This window comes from Cicer arietinum, chromosome 6 (genome assembly GCF_000331145.2).
Source record: "Cicer arietinum cultivar CDC Frontier isolate Library 1 chromosome 6, Cicar.CDCFrontier_v2.0, whole genome shotgun sequence".
NCBI classification, from domain to species: Eukaryota; Viridiplantae; Streptophyta; class Magnoliopsida; order Fabales; family Fabaceae; genus Cicer; species Cicer arietinum.
Window position 1 is genome coordinate 5,922,131 of NC_021165.2, and position 15,162 is coordinate 5,937,292.

Sequence of the window (15,162 nt, forward strand, 5' to 3'; positions counted from 1 at the left end):
CACTCTTTCAGGTTTATGTTTGATCTTTTTGCAAAAATTGTATATGATTACATGGGAGGGATGGAAGATCTTAGAAAAGCTAAAGTGTGCATGTATCTCTTTGAAGCTCTGGTTTCTTATAGTGCTTTTTCTAATCATAAATTTAAACTTTTCTATCATAATTTTATGTAAACAGGTCCAAACTATTGTTCCTGCAGCTACTTCTTTTCAGGAGGATTGTGGTGAGTTTTTGTTGAGTTTGTCACCATTTCTTATATTTTGGGCAGTGTAGACTTCCTTGGACATGCCTACTCTTCTGAATAGTGAATACATGAGTCTTTCTGCCTCCATTTGTTTCTGCAGCTCGCATTCTTCGTGCAATTAGAATTGCTGCTCGCTTGGGGTTTAGTATTTCAAGTGAAACTGCTCATTCTATTAAAAATCTTTCATATTCATTATTAAGACTTGATAAGGTATATACTATTTAAAATGTTATTTCTTCTCTCTGCTTTGTTGTATACATACACGAGAGTATTATGTGGTGGCTTAGGTTCCCCTCTGTAACTGTTTTAGGGTAGGCTCCTGATGGAAATGAATTATATGCTAGCATATGGATCTGGTGAAGCTTCTTTGAGGCTATTATGGAAATTTGGACTTCTAGATATTCTTCTTCCCTTTCAGGTAGTCAGTGGTTTTGCATTCTAATTTCTAAAGCTTAGTCATGGAATTCTCACCTCAAATCACATTTAACATTGCAGGCTCTTTATTTTGTTCGCCATGGATTTCAGAGACGGGACAAAAGAACCAATATGCTTTTGGTAACCCCATTCCTCTATGCATTGTTCTACCATGCAAAAGAAATTCAGAACTTGTTGGTTATAAACATGTATATGTTTGGGAACTAAATCAACTAATGCATTTTCTTCCCTGCTTTTACACAATCCTTGCAAATAGTTATCAAACCAGAATATGCACAATATTGAATTCCTTGGTTCCACTACTTGAGGATATGTGAATGTTTATTTTTACCAAACTCATGTAGACTACTTATCAGCATAATTAGATGCTAATTCTTATTTGAGTATTTTAGGGTTTGACTCTGGAGTCTGGACAAGTAAAGATACTCATTAAAATAGAGATATAAGTCTTTCAAGTTCTGGACAGCAAATGGAAGGGGCCGGCGGGGTGGGGATTTATTTTTCCTAATTTGTATATGGCTTGATAGATTATCTCAGAATTGTTCTGTGTTACTTGAGTATCAATTAAAAATGCACAAATTTTACCACTACATTGGCACATTTTTATTTGGTTTTTGGAATTTCATCTGCAGTCTTTGTTCTTCAATTTGGATAAACTTTTGGCACCTAATCGTCCGTGTCATAGCAGCTTATGGTAAGATACATACAACAACAATGCCTATTTCTTGTATTTACAAAGAACTTTAGGGCCTGATTCTTTGTGGTAACATTTTTTGTTTTCATTTTTAAAATGTGTTTATTTTTACTTGATAATAAGAATATGAGAGATTTTTAAAATGAACCTTTGGGATGGAGAGAAGATGAAATGCTAGCCATGGATGATGCATTTTCGAAAATAATGAAAACGTTTTTCTTTAGCATTTTCATTGTTTCTAGAAATGCAGACAGTTATTTTTTTCAAAGAGTTTCTTATCTCCTTGTTAATAATTAATAACTAAAACTAACTCACAATTTAGAAAATGAAAATATTTTCCCAAAGTAAACGAGTCATTGGTTTCCTGACTCACATTTATCGAACTCAAGCCCGTAATCGAATATCAACAACATTTTTGTTTATTGAAGCAGTTCAAGTTATAAAATTATCGTGTTGTTATTGCTTTGTTAAATATCCAGTGCCTATGACTGCCATGGAATGATCTGCGATATCTTTGTGATATTGCCAGTGCCTATGGTTTCAATGTTAAGAATAGGTTCTAAGATATACATGGTTAGAAAGATTTACGAGCTGATTACATGTTGGGTCATCATGGCAAGACTCATAAGGAATCTATGTTTTCAGGGTTGGTATCCTTGCATTGCATAAATCTTTGAGTGATCAACCAAGGAATCCCTTGGTGATTGCTGCGTTTAGCCTTGCAGTTCATAATGGTGGAAATTTGTTGGAAGCAGTAGACATAGCTAGGAGAATCAACAAACCACACGATGTCAGATTTCCTGAAATATCAGCAGATCCTTTCGATCTGAATAAAAAGGCTTTGGAAAATGAGATTTTGGATCTTGCAGAATCTGTTAAAGCGTCACTGTTGCAGATGACATCTAGGCACTCAGTAGCTCGAGCTATGGCTGACTATCCTCAAGCCCCTCATTCAGATATGGTGAGCATATTTTTTTCTTGATTTTATAAATACTTCTTGATATTATGATCCAACATATGGACTGTACTAGGATATTATTGAACCTGATCATTCACCGTTCCTTTTAAAAGAAACTCAAATACTCAATACTACACCCCCTCCCCCCCACAAACTGCTTACAGCACAGATAAATGCATGTGCAAGAAGCATGCAAAGAAAGAGTGAATGAAAAATTAATCCTAGTGGCACTACTGACATCAGTTCAACAGTTATATTCCCCGGTGAGATATTGAATTGTGGTTACCTGGAAAATTAAACCGTGTTTGTTGTAATTGTTGAATTCATTGTTTAATGATTGACATTGATAGTAGACAATTCAACATCTTAACCAGATATTTAAAGTATGATAACCTGATTTTCATTTATGAATTTGGGCTATCTTTGTTGATATATTGGTTTAATGATACTGGTTAACATCATCAGACTGTAGTTTGTATTCTTAATCTTTGATAATTTGACAGGTGTTCATCCCATTAGGGATGTACTTAAAAGCTCTACGCATTTTTGACTGCGTGAAAGTAAGTGCTTGTAAGAAATTCTTGTCAAAGAAAGGAAGAAAAATTGATTATGAATCCTTAGCTCGTGGTGACCTGCAAGAAATCCAACACTTGTTTGCACGGATTGTATTTGACACTGTATATCCACTACACCTTGGTCAGTCCTAAATGGCCACCGGATTTTCAGGACAATTGTTTGAAGTTTTATTAAAAATTGGGAGAAAATTGATGCTGGAGTAAAGCATTCACTCATAGGCGAAGAAAAGCTAGTCGGACGAAAATTGGGATACAAATGTGGTGAAGGTCAGATTTCAGCATCTGATATTTGAGTGGTACTTGCAGAAATTATTACCGGGCCAGTGACAGCTTCTGGGTGGGACTTACCTTGCTATGTGGCGTACCTAACTCAGACTTAAGAGACGGCGGGGAATATCATAAAAGAGGAAAACTTTTCTATCTTCCCATCCCAACAAAATTCACCAATTTATTTTTTGTTCTAATTTTATTTATTTATTTTAGTTTATAGAATAATTCTTTTATCAAGTATGAAACTTCGATGTTGTTCTTATAGTGTGATGTAAACATTAAACTACCAATTTTAACATTGACGTTGTATGTACAATAAATTAAGATGGAAAATTCATTAAATTGGCAAAAGTTCAATATTATGAATTGTTTAATTCACGAATGGTAAACAGGTAGAGCCCTTTTTACTCTTTTAGCTCGACAATGCCAACGATAAAAATAGCTCAATTGCTTTCTGAAGTGGGATTATAGATGAACTTTTAGGTATATTGGGTGTAAGATGAGAATTCTATGGTAAAATGGGCTATATATATTTTACATGACATGCCCGATAATGTAACAAGATTGTTTTATATCCCATATAATTTATTTATTTAAGTATATTTCCTGAGCATAAAACTCTTACAGCCTCAACACGACTAACAAGATCGGTTAAATTAGAAAAAGTAAATTACAAATACACTGACAATCGAGCCAGCATAAACAAATACCAACTAGATTATGGGCTGCATGGTTGGATGGACATTAATTAATTAATTTCATAAGTTTTATAAATAATATTTTAAAAATATTAAAATAATATTAATTTAAAAAATAAATTGAATTTTAAAAAATTTTATTTTAAAATAGATTGTTCATCTAATTCTAAATTATATTCTGATTTAAATATTAATTTTAGTTATCTAATAAGTAGGGATAACAACATAACTCGCACCTGCGGGTACCTACTCAAATCTATTTAATTTAGGCAGGAAAACCTCGCCGGACGGGTGGGGTGGTGATATCCACCTCGCACATGAACCGCAAGTAATATTATTGTAATTTTTAAATTTTATATACATATGTATATTGAATATATTTAATATTTTTTTAAATATTAAAAATATAATTTTATCTCTATAGAAAATATTTTTTAATTTTATTATTGTCTAATAATAACTATTTTATTATATCAATTATAATAAATATAATTTTTATATTTATAATTTTATATATATGAAAGAGTACATGTGCAGGCGAGGAAACCCGAACCTTGTTGCAGATGAGTTTTCTCCAATTAATTGGGTGCGGGGTTGAAGGAGGCAAAATCCGCCTCTGCCCTGTTGCCATGCCTACTAATAAATGACATGTAATAGATTTGTATATTTTATAGATCTCACTAAAAATAACTATTTCTCATTAAAAGATATATTTTTTTTCTTTCTGTAATGATACTATGTAATATTCAATTTGAAACAATCAAATGATTGTAGAAATTAAAAATGTGGGATAGGTCTATCTCGTAGACATGAATTATTTATCATTCTTTATCTAAGAAAATCTCAGAGAGTTAAATGTTACACTCTTTGACTCGATATGTCTAAAAATGAGGTGAGAAATTTCAGTATCACCGAAATTTAAGAGATGTGTATTGGTGTTAGAAACATGTTTCAAGTTTCAAAGTATATCCGATAAATACATTGAATGACACATAGTATACTATGTAATGAAATATAAGTACAATTTGAACAAAAAAGTGATGTATTTGGACCAAATGTCAACAACAAATATTGATCACAAATATATCAAAACATATAAATAGAATTAAAGCTCAAAGATGTAAACTAAAAATATGTAAAAATTCTCCCACTTTTTGTTTATCTTAAAGGAAAAAACTTTAAAAACATGTAAACCATCATACAAAGAGTTGCATAGAGACTAATCATATATGTCATTGTTTTCCAAATATAAAATAACTTCTACTAATTATAGTCATGTATGTATTTCTTAAGAAACCTTTAAAATGACCTAATAAAGTACAATTTGGACAAAAAAGTGATGTATTTGGGCCAAATATCAACAACAAAAATTGATCACAAATATATCAAAGCATATAAATAGAATTAAAGCTCAAAGATGTAAACTACAAATATATAAAAATTCTCATACTTTTTGTTTATATTAAAGGAATTTTTTTTTGAAAACATGTAAATGATCATACAAAGAGTTGCATAGAGACTAATCATATATGTCATTGTCTTCCTATTTTCATATATAAAATAAAACTTCCACTAATTATAGTCATGTATGTATTTCTTAAGAAACCTTTAAAATGATCCAATATATTAATTGAAAGTTAAAATCATAAGAAAAACTGTTACCAATAATGATTGAGGAATACTGAGTGTCGAATAATTAACATATACTGTATTGTGTTTTGTAATTCATGACACATGAATAGTTCTACAAAATATTATAAAGCAAAAAGTGTAATAGTAAAGTATGTGCTAAAGCAAATTGCAAATATAAATTAATAAGAAAGTGGAAGAGTGTTTGTTAGATGTACTACGTCAGATTTTTTTTAGGTGATAATATTTGAATGAAGTGACACAAAATTTAATGACATGTCCTAATATGATATAGAAGTCTATTTTAATATATTATAATAGATTGTAAAAAGTCAAATGAAGGACAAAATCTGAACATTAATAAAATATTATATGGTGGTTCTTTGGTAAAGCAGGCTTGAACTAAGAGGCATTAGAAATCTAACATTATTTGTCTGTCAAAATAATATCTCTTCTGCATAACCAAGCATGTGTTTGTTTGAAACTTTGAATGGCTTCTATTTCGTAGGGGCAGGAGTCGCTCCACCAGTAGTTGGCCTGCAAGAGTGAACAGAAAAATGATTAACAGAAAAAAGAGAAACAAATCACAGAAATTTGGGACATTTGATATGGCATAGTACAGCATGGATTAACTTTATGAAAGCTATGAAGCTCATACAACTCCAGATACGACTCTTAACATTTACACGTAGTATCTGACATCAACACTATTAGACACATCTTTAATTTGAAGTGTTGGTGTTATAGAGGATGAAAGTAGGAAATATGAGATAAGAGGAGGTACTTACAGTCCTACGAATACTTTAAATGAATCATAGAGACCCCATTGTGCTCCAGTTAGTGTTCCAATCATAACTATACGAAGAGGAAGTCCACGAGTGAAAAGACCCAATAGCCCAATCTTCTTCACTGCCTGCAAATTCATTAGATGAAAAGACTCAAGTAAGCAAACATTACACAGAAGAACATAACATAGTGGATGTTATTTCTGTTCCTATATATATATATAGGAATGTATGTATGTATGTATGCATGGACGTACATCACCAATAGTGGCTCCTTTGGCATTGTTGAGAAAAGAAACGAGGTTATCAGCAGGGTGTGAGACAATTGCACATAGTACACCAGCAACATATCCTGCTGCAAAACTGACCCCAAGCTGCTTATTTTTGCTGCAGTGTTCTTTTGGGGTTGGGATGGCATATTTGTAGATCATCTCCACAATGGTCTCAAAGGAAGCAAATTTCATCATCGTGTCTGATAGAAGCCAAAAAGTATGTGTAAGGGGAAGAGCAGAGAAAAAAAGTATATATAGAATAGGAATGCACCTTAAAAATTGCATAATACAACAAACATGAAATTTTACAGAGATTATGACATGATATTCAGAGATTCTATAATCTATTAGTCTAGATTCTTGAATCGTCTTACATGAACAATTTCACTATAGAAATTAAAGTAAGTATCACAAGTGTTGATGAGAAAATCAGTGATGGATAATATATGACACGTGCATAAATCATAGATATGTTGAAATATCAACGGCTGATTTTCTCGTAATCCATTGATATTATTTACTTTACTCTTTAGAACGAAACACTCACTTTAATGGAGCTAAATTAAATATAAAACTATGAACATAATTTCGTATACATACATGGTATCTGACGTCCCCAAAGAGGAACAAGTCCTTTATACAGCCTGCAAATCATATCAAATTCTGATCAACTTTGTAGGTTACAAAAATCTAATGTATGATAAGCAGCAACAAAAGAGTTGAACAAATAGCTGTTTAGATTGGCTTATTTGATTTGGACAAGTTTATAGATTCAACTTAATTATAGCATGCTCGTAAGTTGTTTTCAGCTAATTTTCATAAGTTCTCTAGGATAGCTAATGAAAACAACTTATAACTTAAACGAAAACATTTTAACTTTATTTTATCTTTTTATAAAAATAGCTTATCCATAAATACGACGATAAGCACTTTATCTAAATAGAGCGAAAGAAAATACCCAGAAATACCATCAGCCTTGATAAACTTAGGTAACCCATCAAACAAACCACGAGCAAAGCCAGGTTGAGTTTGTACACGAACTTTAACTGCCTCCATTGGACAAAGTGCAACATCAGCAATAACTTCTGCTGAAGCAGAACCAGCTAGATATATGAAAGTTTTGTACTTTACTGCATTTTCTGGTCCTGCAAGATCTGAGTAATACTTTTTGAAGTATTCATAAAATCCAAACTTGCATGCTCCTTGAGCACTGTAACCAAGTAAAGTTGGCACCCAGCCTTTGAAGAAACCTCTGACACCTTGTTCCTTCAGCAAAACTCCAAACCCTGATGTGATGTTCTTATACTTTACAGGGTCAATCTGAAAATAATAGTAATATTAATAACAACGCATTAATTTGTATGCATGTTTTTCTCATATTCATTCATCCTTACTCAGTTATGCAAATATGAAAGTTGGTTCAGCAAAATCAGGATGATTTTGTCATTGATATATAATGACAGTGGAGTTGAAATTTTCAGATTTCTTTTGATAAATGCAAAAAATCTATGAATAAAATTCAAGCAGCATATTGCAGAAACTCAAAATTAGTTTTGTCTCATGTCAATAGAGACAAAAAAATAGCTTTTGTGTTTGAGTTGAAAATGTAAAACTAAATTTTACATCAAATTCACTTTTGGTGTAAAAAATCTAAACATTAATCATTTCACTTTAAATTTAATTAAAACTACTCCTATCCGAGTGATTAATGTATGCAGTTGTAAGTAGAGAATACTAGTTTATGTGAGTTGGTAGCTTTTGCAGGTTAAGTTGTATTTCACCACGATATCAAACATAGAATCAATTCAATTCTAAATAATTTTCATCAAATGATCAACCAATTGCGCATTTAGAATTTCATTTGAAAGATCATTGATGGAAAAATTCATATGACACAAAAGAATAGAATATTAAATAGAATTTAGAATAAGTTTGAATGTTATAATATAGTATAAGTTGTATGACATAGAGACCTGCATGTTGCACTTGACGAGATCGAGAGGAGTGACAGCCATGTGAGTGAGACCACAGCTGAAGATACCACCAAGACTGCATGCGACATAGTATTCAGTAGAAAACATGGGGATAGTTGTCTCCTTTGGTGCAGGGATCATAGGAATATTCTTATTCCAATTATGTGGTGTTGATGATGAATGATTAATGTTGTTGTTGTTGTTGATTGAAGATATATTATCCAAATGAGAGAATGCATTTGATGAGTAAAGAAATCCAGGGACAAGAGAGTGTCGAGATTGGTGATCAAACAAAGCCATTGTGCTAATTAATTAATTCACAAAATAATAATAATAATAATAATTGTGTTTGTGTTTGTGTTTATGTCTTTCTAGATAATAATAAATAGAATGTTGTTGTTTGAGTGGAAGAGATGGATTTATGAGCTACAAAGTGGGAGTGTTTGTGGTTAGGAAATTGTATCAAAGTGAAAAATGAAGAATGTGAGTGAGAACGTGTCCATCATTTTCGTCCTCTTAACTTTCTCTTACCCTTTGACTATGTAATGCCTTCCAATTTACACATTAATGCACCACCATCTTCACTCTTCACTATTATTATTATTATTATTATTACAAACATTATTAATAATTAACAGTTGTAATTGTAAAAATTCTTTACCACATTCTATATAAATTAAATTTGTACTTTTAAATGTTTTCCAAATTGTTTGCATCAATGGAAATGGTTTTTTCTTGGTAAAAAAAGAAAATTCAATGTTACTGTACAAAGCGCACAATACTCAACGTGGCAGTTTACTTTGGTTGTTTTTGACAAATGTATAAGGCATATGTTAGCAAGACTAATTATTATTATTTTTTAAAATATTTCTACTTTTGAATTTTTAAACATGTGCATTTAAGGTACATGAGTGGGCACATCTTAACAAAATTCCTTGTTATTTAGTAATTAGTTTTGGAACACATCTATTAATTTAAAATTAAAGAAGATATACACCATGAAATTTATTATCTTTTGCTATTATGTCATAAGTGCAAGATATCCATAGATTTTGTAAATAACTAATGTCTAATGTAAGAAAGAAAGTACCTCCCTTACTATTTATCATCAATTTCAATCTAAAGAAGGTAAAGTGGACCCCAATTTCAACTTCAAGAAGTATAATATAATATAGCAAGTTGCATTGCATTGAAAAAAAATGTCAAATGAGTGTTAAAATTTCAGCATTTTTGAGAGCAATTTTCACCACTGATTGATTCTTAGCCAAAAACCAACAATGCCAAAAATTGTTCCTGACATGACATGGCTTCACTTTCCAACTAAGCACCAACTAGACATCTATCTATCTAGTATAGTCTATAGTACCAATTTCATTTCATCAACCTAATCCTATCTCTTACTCCTCACTCCTCACTCCCTATCTATCTACACTTCACCTTACTTACCTTACCTTACTATCAATTCATTTAAATGGCCTCTGTTTCAGCCACTTCTCTTACCTTTCAACCCTCTTTCAATTTCTCTACAAGGACTATTCAGGTTCCATTTTTTCTTTTTTCTCTCTACACTTCAAAACTACATGCTTTTTTAATACTACTAGTAAATGCATGCATGAAATTAATTCATTAGAATTTTCGCCAGAATACAAACTCAATATGTAACAAAACATACTCATACATGTGTTAAGGTTTTGGTTCATGAATTAGAGACTATTGCGAACTTACTTTTGGTGCTCAAAACTTGGTTTCTTAGTCTTTTTCTCATTGCTTGAATTCAAAAACTAAGTGTTGGCCGATAATTAGAGACTATTGCAAACTTACTTTTGGTGCACACATAGCATAGATTAGGTCATGTTTGGATAAACAACATAATTAAGCACTTAGAGTATAAGCCCTTATATATAAGTGCTATGTACAAACTATTTCTATAACAAAATACATAAATTATTTTTATATAAGATATAAGTTGTTTTGGTAAACTATTCTGGATAGCTTATAGAAATATGAGCTAAAAAAAGTTTATAGACATGTTATAAACTGTTTCTATAAGCTCCTTAATCTAAGAGATCCTTGTATAGAGTCTATTAGATAAAATGTGACTTATTTAATATCTTAAACCACTTTGAAATTCTTGTTAATTATTTAATGACCCTTACTTTTTTATGAGGTGAGGAAGAAGTGAAAAGAAATTGATTTTAGAGGTTAAACCTTCAAACATGAATGCAGGGTTCTTACAGAACTTCAAGTTTTGGGGCAGTTTCTGTGGAATGGACGAGGAGGAGCTTTCCTTCTTTGAAATCTTCTCGTTTCCGCATTTGTGCAGTAAGTTTGATTTAATTCCCTTTTGAATGCATTTTATTTTTGAAAATTTTGCAAGGAAGATTAATAACATGTTTGAATTTTGTTAAAGATTCAGGCTAAACCTGAGACAGTGCAGAAAGTGAGCCAGATTGTGAGGAAACAACTTGCTTTGCCTCCTGAGTCTGAGCTTACCCCAGAAACCAAGTTTTCAGCACTTGGTGCTGATTCCCTTGACACAGTAAGAATTTCAATTCTTATCAAGTATTGCTAGTTTTGATTCTCGTGATTCATTTGGTTGATTACTTGCCGCAAACTAAATACAGGCTCTGACAGAGACACCTGACACAGCATACATCACACTGTTAATGTCATAATATAGGACATCAACACATTTATTTATTTATTATAATTAAGTAAAATACAAATATTATTTATAAAGGATATAAATTGAAAAAAAATATAAATGTGCATTTAAATTAAGTAAGTTGTTTCATTAAAAAAAAATCTAAAACAAGATATGATCCTTTGACCTTTATTCATTCATTTCTTACCGAAAAAATAAAAATAATATAATCAAATTTAATGTCTTTAAACACCTCATTATCATCATTGCTTCGACACATATTAATCCCGTAGATGTGTCCAAAGAGTGTCGAAGCAAAGAAAAAATTGGGACACTTAAGTCTGAATTGTTGGACACGTTAGTACAAGTTTCAGACACTAAGGCATGCCAGACATGAAGAAGCGCCTAATCCCAATGATATTTGTGTGCTTGATAGCTAGCAACCATGCTTCTTAGATGATGTTTTTGTTTCTTTATGCTAGAGCTAGGTATGGTGTTATTGAATTGATTATTGTTATTTGATGTGGCAGGTGGAAATAGTGATGGGTTTAGAGGAAGAATTTGATCTTAATATTGAGGATGATAACTCTGAAAACATCACAACCATTCAAGAAGCAGCCGATTTGATAGAGAAACTGGTTCAAAAGAAAGCTGAAGCTTAGTAGTAGATGATGAACCGTATGGAATCAATTTGAGAGCTGAAGAAGAGTTGGGATAATCATAAGCAATTTTATTTGGCCTTTCTTTTCTGTGTTTATGCGGATTCATTAGGAAGCAAATTGTTTTTTTTTTTTCACTATTCTATTGTAACCTCGTTTAACTTGCTATTTGTTGCAAGTGGTGACAGAAAATGACTCATTTTATGGACTCAAGACAAGATAAGCATGTCATTGGGTTTTGTTGGGCAATATCATAGGTAATGTTTGTCTATTGTTGTTTTTCATGTTCCATCAAATTCATCCTTGTGCTTAGTGTAAGAACTCTGACGCTCAAGTTTGTTAGGCCTCTGAGATATCCATGCTCCAGCTTGTGGGAGAGTATTACTGTTAAATACTAGGGATAAAGTTAGTTAATCAGTTTTATAGTTTGTGAAATTCTGTTTAGTTATTGTTTTTAGTTTTCTCTAAGCTTGACGCCAATAGTAGTTTATGATAACAATCTGGATGACGAAAAGAAGCAAAATCTGTGTCAATAAATAGTAGAAAGTGGATCAGCTATTTTCTCCATTTTGTATATTTTAGATGAAAGAGCAATATTATTCAAAACCAGTGTATAGGCTTTACGCTACTGATCTTGATATTGCAACATCAAAATAGAAAAAAAGCAGTTGATATGATCACAATTTCATGTGATGTCCTTCTAAACACTTCTAAAAAAATTATATTGCGACCATAATTGCAATTTTAGCTACAATTTAAAATTATACAACAACAATCAAACTTTACGTTACTAAGTAGCGTAGACTACATTTATCAAACATTAAAGCTATGATTATTATAATATATACTTCCATGATGTTGTTGAGTTTGGGGTCAGTAAAATTTGTATTGAGAGTAAGTCAAATATATTGATAGTAATGTAAATGAACGCCAACAAATGCAGTGACTCTGTACAGCTAATGATGAAAGATCTGAAGCCTTTTGTGAAAAGATTTTAAGGTAGGGGCCTTTTTCTTCTCTTTTATCCCTTCTTTCAGCTGCATATATTACAAAACCCTACCCCACCACATAATATATATTTTTCCTTTTGTACTTTATTTGTTCTTACTGCTTGGTTCTCTTAAAATTATTTCCTTTGCTTAATGGAAGTTCCATATATGCTCCACAGATATAGCAGCTCAATATTATTGACTAGACTTTGAAGCAATTATACTATGATTAGATCATCTTTTTCCCCTTCAACTGTACTTGGATAGGGTCCATTCATACCAATTAAACATGTTTGCCAAAACATAAACATCCATAAATTGGAGGCACATTCTACTGTACACATGTACTTGAAAATTGTTCAAAACTTTAGTTACGATAGATGTTTTATGGAAGTAGAAGTTCTTAGTCCCGCTCATTCTCATAGCTAATACAGAGGCTTGATTGATGTTTGTTTGATTAAAAGAAGAAAAAACGAATAAGTGTCTCTTAAAACTCAAATTTCTCGGACCGACATCAATCAAATCATTGTTTCAGTCGTATAAATGAAAAAAGTTGTGAACTTCTACTTTTGAGGAGTATCATCAATTATGTTAAAGTTTCAAGTGATTTTTAAGCATCAATCATGCCGCGTTGGTTCATAGAAGCACTCACCTAAATTGAACAGGTAAATTATCATTTTAATCCTCAAATGTTTGAGGCGTTTTTACAATAGTCCTTGAATGCATCAAAATGACAAACATATTTAAACGTGTTTTTTATTAGTCAATTTGTTCTTTAATGTGTTTTTCATTAATTAATTTCGTTTTCAAATATATATTATATGAGTCAATTTGGTCAATAAAATTATTGACTAAAAGGTACATAGTGTCATACCTTTAAAGACCAAAGCTACAGTACCCTAAATTGAATTATCGCATTGTTAGCATACAAATTTAACACAGCTTGTACAAGTGAAATGATGAATAATGGAGGAAGGGGACCCGCCATCTCCAACAATGAAAATCTGGCATGGAAGGGTTTGAGGCCATGATGGAGACATGTGGCTCCTCATAGGCTAGCATGTGAGTTTCTACATGAAAAAGACAAAAATGATGGGGATGAAGGTGGGGGTCTGAGGGTTTGTATAACAAGGACAAAAAGGTTTGAAAAATAAAAAGAACAACAACTGTGTAAACTGTTTCATTATCAACAAAGCCTTTTCACAACTGACCAAATGGAACTAGTTCATTCCCATACTAACTACATTAAGAAAGGTCTCAAAACCATGATTAGCCCCATAAGGAAAAGATTAGAGAATTCAGATGATTTCAAGTTTCCACTATTTAGTCCATTCAAGTTGTGACTGCACACTTGTTAGAGTGATGTTATTTGAACACCAAGACAATGTGGAAAAATACATCACTTATAACTGCTGATGTGCCTGAGAACGAGAAAAGAAGCCAAATTATATCTAAGGTGTTGAAATGGAGAGTAATTTTTATGATCAATGATGTATTTGTTCTCTTAGATTACTAACTTTTCTGACAATCCACAATGCATTCAAAATGTAGTGACCACTACAGAAGTAAGATTGCACTATTAGTCTAGTTTCCTTGGAATCTCCATGCCCTAACACCACTATGTGAATGAATAAAGTTTTGCATGTACTTGTTGATCAAATGAAGTTAATAAATCAAACAACTTTTTGAGAAAAAAACAAAAAAAAATAGCTGTGTATCTCTGTTAACACCCTGCAATATCCACCAGGATTCTATGAAAAATGTTCATATTCTCTGAAGGCTCAGCACAGTACGTACAGAGAATGAGACAATTTAATTAAACATAAAAAAATGATGCATCTGATACTTTATAGAGACAAATACACAAAAGGAACAAAAATCTACATTTACACACTGTAATTCTCAAAACACTAATTTCTTTTTAATAGTAGCAAAATTACATGCTGACTCAGATTCATGCATTAAGTGGTCTCAACAATGTGTACAGCTTCCCTTTTGCTGCAGGGTAGAGAAAGATTCAAGACACTCTAAAAAGGAAATATTTAGCCTTGGATCACTCAAGTGTGTGTTTGGTTTATCGGTAGACTCAAAATTGATTTTGACCTGGGTGATGTTGATTGTAATTGATTTTATCTATAGATTCACGGTGACTTTGGCAAAAGCACAATGAATTTGCCAAAAGCTACACTTGTTGTGATCCTAAACAAACATGTTGTCTCTAGAAATGATGCTAATTTGAAGGCATGATTTGTAATTTTTGATTTGAAAAGTGATTTTTACACTCAAATTTACTGTTCAACTTATTTTACGTAATTGTCTTCAAACATAAACCACTCGGC

General features: G+C 31.8%; 4 protein-coding genes across 5 annotated transcripts in view; 3 read left to right on the forward strand and 1 right to left on the reverse strand.

Annotated features, from left to right (window-relative positions):
- The window catches only part of LOC101495799 (uncharacterized), a 6,637-nt gene extending 3,106 nt beyond the window's left edge, over window positions 1–3,531 (forward strand). The window contains exons 7-14 of the mRNA XM_073370492.1: window positions 12–84; window positions 176–221; window positions 343–452; window positions 553–660; window positions 738–797; window positions 1,310–1,371; window positions 2,017–2,332; window positions 2,833–3,531. Coding sequence (XP_073226593.1) covers window positions 12–84; window positions 176–221; window positions 343–452; window positions 553–660; window positions 738–797; window positions 1,310–1,371; window positions 2,017–2,332; window positions 2,833–3,036 — 979 coding nt within the window. The 3' untranslated portion in view covers window positions 3,037–3,531. The remainder of the gene's footprint in view (window positions 1–11; window positions 85–175; window positions 222–342; window positions 453–552; window positions 661–737; window positions 798–1,309; window positions 1,372–2,016; window positions 2,333–2,832) is intronic.
- Window positions 3,532–5,714: 2,183 nt separating this feature from the next.
- LOC101496122 (mitochondrial phosphate carrier protein 3, mitochondrial-like) lies at window positions 5,715–9,018 on the reverse strand. The gene is made up of 6 exons (XM_004503739.4): window positions 8,532–9,018; window positions 7,517–7,878; window positions 7,159–7,202; window positions 6,544–6,758; window positions 6,290–6,414; window positions 5,715–6,038 (listed from the first exon to the last, which is right to left on the reverse strand). The coding sequence occupies exons 1-6, from the start codon at window positions 8,829–8,831 to the stop codon at window positions 5,999–6,001; spliced, it is 1,086 nt and encodes a 361-aa protein (XP_004503796.1). The 5' UTR covers window positions 8,832–9,018; the 3' UTR covers window positions 5,715–5,998.
- An 871-nt stretch (window positions 9,019–9,889) lies between these two features.
- Window positions 9,890–12,105, forward strand: LOC101496452 (acyl carrier protein 4, chloroplastic). Of its 2 annotated transcripts, none has more exons than XM_004503741.4 (4): window positions 9,890–10,071; window positions 10,758–10,853; window positions 10,948–11,070; window positions 11,706–12,105. In XM_004503741.4, the coding sequence occupies exons 1-4, from the start codon at window positions 10,003–10,005 to the stop codon at window positions 11,835–11,837; spliced, it is 420 nt and encodes a 139-aa protein (XP_004503798.1). In that variant the 5' UTR covers window positions 9,890–10,002; the 3' UTR covers window positions 11,838–12,105. The 2 variants fall into 2 exon arrangements, with proteins under 2 accessions (XP_004503798.1, XP_004503797.1); XM_004503740.4 differs by having other exon boundaries at window positions 9,894–10,071; window positions 10,942–11,070.
- A 350-nt stretch (window positions 12,106–12,455) lies between these two features.
- LOC101497312 (serine carboxypeptidase-like 45) overlaps window positions 12,456–15,162 on the forward strand; it is a 6,454-nt gene continuing 3,747 nt past the window's right edge. Inside the window, exon 1 of the mRNA XM_073369881.1 lies at window positions 12,456–12,833. The gene's annotated coding sequence lies outside the window, so the exon portion shown is untranslated. The remainder of the gene's footprint in view (window positions 12,834–15,162) is intronic.

What these genes read in the sequence shown, in the direction of transcription:
- LOC101496452 (XM_004503740.4), top strand. Translation starts at nt 10,003, where the DNA reads ATGGCCTCTGTTTCAGCCACTTCTCTTACCTTTCAACCCTCTTTCAAT. An exon ending in TCTCTACAAGGACTATTCAG is followed by an intron (nt 10,072 to 10,757) that starts GTTCCATTTTTT and finishes ACATGAATGCAG; the next exon opens with GGTTCTTACAGAACTTCAAG. An exon ending in CTCGTTTCCGCATTTGTGCA is followed by an intron (nt 10,854 to 10,941) that starts GTAAGTTTGATT and finishes ATTTTGTTAAAG; the next exon opens with ATTCAGGCTAAACCTGAGAC.
- LOC101496122 (XM_004503739.4), bottom strand. Translation starts at nt 8,831, where the DNA reads ATGGCTTTGTTTGATCACCAATCTCGACACTCTCTTGTCCCTGGATTT. An exon ending in TCGTCAAGTGCAACATGCAG is followed by an intron (nt 7,879 to 8,531) that starts GTCTCTATGTCA and finishes TATTATTTTCAG; the next exon opens with ATTGACCCTGTAAAGTATAA. An exon ending in AAGGCTGATGGTATTTCTGG is followed by an intron (nt 7,203 to 7,516) that starts GTATTTTCTTTC and finishes TATGATTTGCAG; the next exon opens with GCTGTATAAAGGACTTGTTC.